Source organism: Dendropsophus ebraccatus, chromosome 12 (assembly GCF_027789765.1).
Source record: "Dendropsophus ebraccatus isolate aDenEbr1 chromosome 12, aDenEbr1.pat, whole genome shotgun sequence".
NCBI lineage: Eukaryota > Metazoa > Chordata > Amphibia > Anura > Hylidae > Dendropsophus > Dendropsophus ebraccatus.
The window spans coordinates 11,756,458-11,765,070 of NC_091465.1; the positions used below are offsets into that span (position 1 = coordinate 11,756,458).

The following is an 8,613-nucleotide window of genomic DNA, read 5'->3' on the forward strand; positions in this document are numbered from 1 at the left end:
ACCAGAGCGTTCGGCATTTGATTAGCGGTGGCTGCTGAACTTGGATAAAGCCCTAAGGCTATGTGGAAAACATGGATATAGTCATTGGCTGTATCCATGTTTTCCAGACAATCTTAGGGCTTTATCCAAGTTCACCAGCCCCAGCTAATCAAATGCCGAACGATCAGGTTCGGATGGACTCGAACCCGAACCCAGATCGCTCATCTCTAGGTATCAAGCTTGGGGTTATTTACTCTGTTATCAGATCGCCCCGAAGATGTCTTTTTTAATATGTACAAATCTATGAATGGACAGTACAGAGGTCTTTGTAGTGATCTTTTTACTCCTAGGTCTGTAACCATGACTAAGGGGCATCCTCTACCTCTAGAGGAAAGAAGATTTCACCGTCAGCATCAACGCGGGTTCTTTACTGTACGAGCGGTGAGACTGTGGAACCCTCTGCCACATGATGTTGTCATGGCCGATTCATTACATAAGTTCAAGGGAGGCCTGGATGCTTTTCTAGATAAATATAATATTACAAGTTATGGGCATTAGATTACATGTGATAGGACGCTGATCCAGGGATCAGCTGGAAGGAATTTTCTTCCTGTGATGGGGCAATGGTCATCTGCCTCATAGGGGTTTTTGCCTTGCTCTGGATCAACACGGTATGATCTCTCTAGGTTAAACCTGATGGAACCTTATTAACTATGTTACTGTATATTCGGTCACTTAATTATAGGCTATCCTGGCACAAAGACGTCCTCTGGCTGCTGCCAACACCCGTGTGGCCCCAATCATCATACACTACCAGGCATATAATATATAAATCATTTATTGTAATAATCAGATCTACAAAGCCAAAAGCGACATACTGAATGGTGCCAAGCGCCTGCGATCAGCAAAAGTTATGGAAGAAAATGCAAATGAAATGGCGTCTCATGTAGCGGATATAGGGGTCTGGTGTGTCTATAGACCCCACTGTCATAAGGTGATGGGAATGGTATCATCTATACATAGTGCAACTGCCTTGTCACTTATAGGGGGCTGCTAGACACAAAAAACCCCTCCCCCATACAGGGCAAAGTCAGTATCGTACTGAGTAACTATGAACATAATTATTATATACCAATGTTCCAGACCATACATCTCATGATGGGAGTCTTACGTTTTGCCTGTAGTCGATCAGTATCCCCGCCGCACACTGTATACAGTTATATACATGCTGGGCACTGAATGCCGCCATGGCTTTGAATTGTGCATAAGACCTGATGTCACTGGAATTGTAATGATGTCGTATCAACACAAGATGAGCAAAGTAGCTCAACTTTATAAGTGGAACTCTCTGGGCAGTGTAAAGGGGTAGGTGATCAGTAGAGAGCAATGGGATCCTCCCCCATGGGACCATATATAAGTGCTATATAAATGTGGTTTGGATTCTACTACTCAGTCCTATTCTGTATAATGGGACAGAGCTGCAGGGTCGGCCCTGGGTGCACACATGTATGAGCAGCCAGGCCTGGTCTAACAATGGAAGGGCCACAGTGGAGGTCCATGGGGTTAGAACCACCCTGATCACCCCTCTAACTCTATCCCTGTATAGTCATGTGACCATACCCTACATAGCGGTATAACAGACTGTATGTCAGTACATCACTTATCTTCTATCATCCAGAGACAGGGACATTTTCCAGGTTCTCGGACTATCGCTGTCCCCCTCACCCCCAAGAGAGTGCAAACACTATATATAAATATACATATAACACTATAAATAGGAATACACAGAGACATCTCCATTATCTCTTACAAGTTATCTCATAGTGCATAGAATAATCCGGAAGTTCCCAGAGACTGAACATGTCCTGTACGACGATTCTGTGCTGACACTGGGGCCTTCTACCCTGAACAAGGAGCGTCCTCACAGACCTCCACACCATACTAGAGCCCCGCACAATGCCTGACTGTACTGAGCAGGGACTCCTGATAGAGACTACAATCACTGTACAGTCTACGCACACCAGCAGCTATACACAGAGTCACTGTGTACATACATTACTAATCCTGTATTATTATACTCCAGAGCAGCACTCACTATTCTGCTGGTGGGGTCACTGTGTATATACATTACTAATTCTGTATTATTATACTCCGGAGCTGCACTCACTATTCTGCTGGTGGGGTCACTGTGTACATACATTACTAATCCTGTATTATACTACAGAGCTGCACTCACTATTCTGCTGGTGGGGTCAGTGTACATACATTACTGATCCTGTATTATAATACTCCAGAGCTGCACTCTCAGGATCAGTAACGTAATGTATGTACACAGTGACCCCACCAGCAGAACAGTGAGTGCAGCTCTGGAGTATGATACAGGATGTAACTCAGGATCAGTAATGTAATGTATGTACACAGTAACCCCACCAGCAGAATAGTGAGTGCAGCTCTGGAGTACAATACAGGATGTAACTTACATAACACAATGACATACATTTCCATGGATAATGGTAAATAGAAATTGTTTAACAAGTGAAAATGTGAGGTTTTGCAGGGAGGCCTGTGCTGCTGAGGTCATAACATATCATCATCAATCACCAATCATCATCATCACACAGAAATCTGTGACATCAGGGATTAACAAAACGCAGAAACTTTTGCAAGAATAAGTCTTATGGTCAAAGTGAGGACGTCGGCCTTGTCTCACGTAGCCCTATTATGGTACGGTCAGTATGGGGGGAGGCAATAGTCCTGAAGTAAACAGGCGGCTCATCCCGGGGGGGGGGGTCCCTGTTCCTGAGACATGAAATGTGTGGGATACCCACTGACCAGCACAGACACTGCAGCGCTTTGCTCCGACCTCCTGCTGCAGTTTGGTTCAGTTCACCAATGTCAGACCTTGGCTAGAGTTTGGGTAGGGACCCTGGCGGAGCCAGGATGATGCCGAACACATAGAAGAGTCCAACAAACAGGTTGAGTTTGGCCGTTCTTTGAGGGAGCCTGGAAAAGTTCTGGCTTCTGAATTGTCGCTCCAGAGAAAAGGCCAGAGGGATGGTGAGGAGCGGCAGGGCCATGCTGATGGTGTAGCGTGTGGCCAGGATGCAGAAGATGACATATGGCAGGAAGACCAGCAGGTTGTAGAGCATGTAGGACAGCATGGGGCCGATGAGGATGGCCAGGGTCACTATGCCTGCCTGCTGGTCCGAGTCCGCATCCCGGGAATTGTTGCTATGTAAGATGGCCTCTGTACTGAGAGCCAGGGGCACGGCGTACAGCAGGGGAGTGATGGACAGGTAGCCGACCTGCACTGCATGAGCAAACATGACCGCCAGGGGCCCGAATGTTATCAGGATCACCAGGTCTCCCAGGGCAACATATTTAAATCCAATACCTACAGGAAATACAAGACATATTAGTATCATCAGGTCTAGGCTAAAGGATCAAGGAAGAGATTCACAGAGACTCTGTAAAACCACAAGCCCCAGCATGCTGTGATAGCCTTCAGCTGTGCAATCATGAAGGGGGTCAGAGCATGATGGGACGGACAGTCCTACAACACCTGCACAACCACATGCTGGGGATCACTGACGTACATGATAAACGGCTGCATGAAGCCACCACAAGGGGGAGCTCATCGCAGACAGACTTATGTATTATGTGTGCTCCCCCCCAGGTGGTGGCTGTAGGCACCCAGAATTACTTATGTACATAAAAAAAAACTAAACCAACAAGCTCAAGTCCTTAATTCAGGGATGGGGAACCTTCAGCCCTCCAACTGTTGCAAAACTACAATTCCCATCATGCCAAAGGCTGTCCAGTCATGATGGGAATTGTAGCTTTGCAACAGCTGGAGGGCTGAAGGTTCCCTATTAGAGATGAGCGAACCTGGAGCATGCTCGAGTCCATCCGAAACCGATCGTTCGGTATTCAATTAGCGGTGGCTGCTGAAGTTGGATAAAGCCAATGACTATATCCATGTTTTCCACATAGCCTTAGGGCTTTATCCAAATTCAGCAGCCACCGCTAATCAAATGCCGAACGATCAGGTTTGGATGGACTCGAGCATGCTCCAGGTTCGCTCATCTCTATTCCCTATCCCTCCTTTAATTCCATGAAGAAAGTCGGAAGCAAACTCAGGAGCCAACTCCACACATGGCAGGTGTTGGATGTGTGGCTGTGACCAAGACCTGAGATAACTCCAGCCATTTAACCCCCTAGATGCTGCAGTCACTACCAACAGTGACATCCAGATTTTAGATTCCAGCTAGAGGTCCTTTCTGCCTGCTGACTGCACCTACCCCTCTGTGACACTCCTAGTTTTGCACAAGTTCCCTAGAAGACATGTTCCCTAACACACAAGTTTACAAATTTCAAACATCCCATCAAGCACAAAAGCAGATTTTTATGATCAGATTTAGTTTTTCCCTTTTTTGTTTTTGTACTTTTTAGAGAAATCCTATTAAGGGTGCTTTTACACATACCGGATTTCACGCAGCGAGTTTACATTGAATTTTCATTCCACTGCAAATATGTGACCCGGCCCCTTTAACCCCTCACATCCCACAGCATACATTACCTGCTCAGCGCCGCGGCTATGTGAAGCTCCCGGCTCCTCTCGCTCATCAGCCAATCAGTGCACGGCGCTTCACACAGCCGCGACACTGAGCAGGTAATGTATGCTCCGGGCTGCCCTGGAGCATATATCACCTACTCCAGGGCTCCTGCTTGCTTCGGAGCCTCCCGCCATCTCCTGGCGGTCAGCCAATCAGTGCTCTGCGGTGGGGCAGCGCACAGATTGGCTGACCGCCAGGAGATGCTGGCTGGCCCTGAAGCAAGCAGGAGCCTGGAGCAGGTGATGTAGGTGATGTGCTCCAGGCCGGGGCTGCGGGGGTTACATATCCACAGCGGAATAAAAATTCCGCTGCAAGTATGTGACCCCATAGACCTTCACACTACATGGATCTGGAGCGGATTTTGCTGCAAACTCGCAGCATGAAATCCGCTGCGGATCCAGTACGTGTGAGGAACCCTGAAGAAGAAGTCTAACCGGGGGGTGGGTATAATAAAAAGGTATATTAACTAAGGGGAGGGGGGGGGTAATAATGAAGAAGGTATATTAACTGGGGGGGATAATAATAAAAAGGTATATTAACTAAGGGGAGGGGGGGTAATAATGAAGGTATATTAACTGGGGGGGGGGGGATAAAAATAATAAAGGTGGTATATTAACCGACCTGGTGCCTGCGCAGTGCTGCGTCCCGCCCCTGGACCCCTGCTGTTCCTAGCTGCCCTGCGGCCACATCACGACCCAGCTGGCAGATGCAGTGACTGGGGCGGGACACTGCTGCATTCCCTGGTTGGCTGGGTGAGCTAAATCCCACCCGTTTGTGACGTACCCCAAAGCTGGGAGAAGATGACATCCAGCGGGGTACAGGAGCCCAGTGAGGCAGCGCAGTGTGGGCACAGGGGCCGGTAAGCTTGCTGTCTTTATTATGTTCCCCCCACGGGTAATATTTTTTTTTCCCCTGGCTGGACCTCACCTTTAAGTACTGCAGAACATATTATTAATTATTATTATTAGTTTATAATGAGTAAAGGCCCTTTTCCATGGAGCGATTATCGTCCGTATTCGGACAATATTCGTCCCGTGGAATAGAAGGCAACGATCAGCCGACATCGTTCATATAGGCTGATCGTTGTGTCGTTTGTCTTTCAAACATGTTGAAAGACAAGCGACTCATACAGTAACGATATGCTGCCGTCGCTCCGTGGAATAGGAGTGGTGGCAGCAGACGCTGCTATATGTCATGGGCTGCCCGGACGATCTAGCGATCACCTGGGCAGCCCCCCCCATACTCACCCGTTCGCTGCTGCCGTGTGGAATAGTGGCGGCAGCGAGCAGGGAACAAGGAGCAAACGAGCGCTAATAGCACTTGTTTGCTCCTCTCAGTCGGCCCGTGGAATAGGGGCTTCAGGGCCCGTGCACAAAAAAATCCCACTGAAACAATAGGACAGGCAACATTTCAAGCGGAATCCACCGTGCAGACTCAGCTCGTAAATTCCGCCTCTTTTCCTCGGTGTGCATGGGTCCTAAATATCTGTGGGTTGGTATGATTTTCTAATTTATTTTAGCTTTTTTGGCACTGTTGCCCCCTGCACTCATCTGACATACACGTATGCTCAATGAGGCAAACTGGTTGTTCATAATTTTTTTCTTTCAAATCAACTGGTCCCAGCAAGTGCAAGAGATTTATAATGTACTTCTATTCAAAAATCTCAAGTCTTCCAGTACTTATCAGCTGCTGTATGTCCTGCATGAAGTAGTTTATTCTCACCTCTGTCCATAGCAGTAGCAAATCCCTAGACTGTCTCAAGAATGGAAAGAATACACCACTGTGTCAGACTGAAAATAAAACAACACTTTCTGCAGGACATACAGCAGCTAATAAGTACAGGAAAACTTTTTTGATAGAAGTAAATTACAAATCTATATAACTTACTGACACCAGTTGATTTGAAAGAAAAACATTTTCGCAGGACAACCCCTTTAAAGGGGATAAAATCGCATCCACAGTAAACATATACAAGCGGCACACAAGCCTCACCTCCGGTGTAGAGGAAGGAGCTGGACAGCCCCCCGAAGTATATGAGCGCCATGTGCTCCAGCCGCAGCTTAGACAAGAAGTACAGGCAACCGGCAAAGACGCAGCCCAGGGTGTAGAGCAGGACCCCAAACCGCACCACGTCCTGCGGCTCGAGGATCCGGTCCACCAGAGTCCTGTCGTCGCTCTTCTTGTGATCGATCCCTTTGGTGAAGTCGTAGTAGGTGTTCACCAAGTTTCCGGCCCCGTGCACTGCCAGGACAGCCACGGCGCAGAGCAGGAAGAGCACGAGGTTCAGCGTGCCCACCGAGCGGTAAGCCAGGGCGCTGCCCAATGCCACGGGGGTGAGAGAGGCGCTGAAGCTCCAGGGGCGCAGCGCCAGGACGTAGCTGGCACATTTCTGCTTCCAGCCACTAACCGTCTTAGATGCGACTCGCTCGCTCGGCGGCTGGGTGGAGCCATTTATCAAAGGGGGCGGAGCTTTTTGATGATTGCCGAGGGCAACGCCATTGAAGACTTCAGCGCTGATGCTGACGTTACTCACGCCATTTTCCGACTTCATAGTCCCGGATTGACTCTGATTATGTGCAATGGAGGAAACTGTGGACGACTGCAAGAAGAAGACAAGAGAAATGATTCCTGCGTCACACATCACATCTCTGCTTGCTGTCAGTGAGTGAAAACACTGCCAGACCTAGTCCTGCTTACACTGTGATATAACGGTTCTCTTCTTTCAAACTGTACATCTAGCTTCAGCACTTACTGGTTCCATTCACTGACACAAAGCAAAGATCTTGTTTTCAGCTTAAAGGGATAGTCCAGGATTAGAAGAACATGGCCGCTTTCTTCAAGAAACTTCCTCTCCAGTCATCAGGTTGGATGTGCAGTATTGCAGCTCCGTTCAATTGATGTGAATGGAGCTGAAATGTAATACCACACACAACCTGAAGACAGGGGTGGCGCGGTTTTTGCAAGAAAGTAGCCATGCTCAGGTCAGTTCCTGACATGGACAGAGGTAGCAGCAGAGAGCACTGTGTCAGACTGGAGAGAATATACCACTTCCTGCAGGACATACAGCAGCTGATAAGTACTGGAAGACTGGAGAGTTCTATATAGAAGTAAATTACAAATCTATATAACTTTATAGCACCAGTTGATTTGGAAGAAAAAAATTAAATTGTTTGGAAAAGTTTTTATTCATTGACAGCAAGCAGAGAGCTTGAAAAATTACAAACTGTCCAGATTGCAGGATGCGTGGAATTAAGGAACTACAAGTCCCAGAATGTTCTGGAAGACTGAGAAGAACACGTGATGAGAGTACAAACACCCCAATGATGGAACTACAACTCCCAGGATATCACATAAAGTGCTTGCTGGGACTTGTAGTTCCCTTACAGCTGTAGGTAACGGAGCATTATGTCTACTAGGGCCCTCCAGCTGTTGTAGAACTACAACTCCCATCATGCCTGGGCAGATAAAGCTATATTAGGCATGATGGGAGTTGTAGTTCCGCTGGAGGGCCGCGGTCTGACACCTGTGAGGTAGAGGGAAACCTGATCTACTTACAATAAACTTCCATGCCCCACAATGTCCGACACGCGAGGACTGCTGGGGCTTGTAGTTACCAAGGAGGCCTGGTGGCCGTGAATGTAGAGGTGATGGCAGATACCTGAAGATGCCGGCATCCCCCACGTCTACTGCTTCGTGTCCAGCCCTCCCTGCCAGCAAAGCCAACTCGGACAGTCGCTTATGTGCGCCGCCATCTTGGTGTGTTACACTGAAATCCGTCCGTGCTGCTGTGCCGGCTCCTGGAATCCCTCCGCGCCTCACAGTCATCTTTACGTAAATTTCACCTGGATTAGTCTTAACAGTGCGCATGCGTGCTTGTTCCTCCGCGGCGCACTATTTACCTCATGTCCCTCCATGTTATTAGCGTTACCCGAGTCCCGAGAGCATGACGGGAGTTGGAGCTTTGCCACAGCTTGTTTCAGACTACAACTCCCATCATGCGCTGGTAGCCCTGAGTCTA

At 48.1% G+C, this 8,613-nt stretch overlaps 1 protein-coding gene across 3 annotated transcripts; it reads right to left on the bottom strand.

Annotated features, from left to right (window-relative positions):
• Positions 1-801: 801 nt before the first annotated feature.
• Positions 802-8,381, bottom strand: UBIAD1 (UbiA prenyltransferase domain containing 1). 3 transcript variants are annotated; one of them, XM_069946989.1, is made up of 3 exons: positions 8,210-8,381; positions 6,588-7,194; positions 802-3,373 (listed from the first exon to the last, which is right to left on the bottom strand). In XM_069946989.1, exons 1-3 carry the CDS (start codon positions 8,267-8,269, stop codon positions 2,886-2,888), a joined length of 1,155 nt encoding a protein of 384 aa, XP_069803090.1. In that variant the 5' UTR covers positions 8,270-8,381; the 3' UTR covers positions 802-2,885. The 3 variants fall into 3 exon arrangements, with proteins under 3 accessions (XP_069803090.1, XP_069803092.1, XP_069803091.1); XM_069946991.1 differs by having other exon boundaries at positions 8,151-8,378; XM_069946990.1 differs by having other exon boundaries at positions 8,254-8,377.
• Positions 8,382-8,613: the final 232 nt, after the last annotated feature.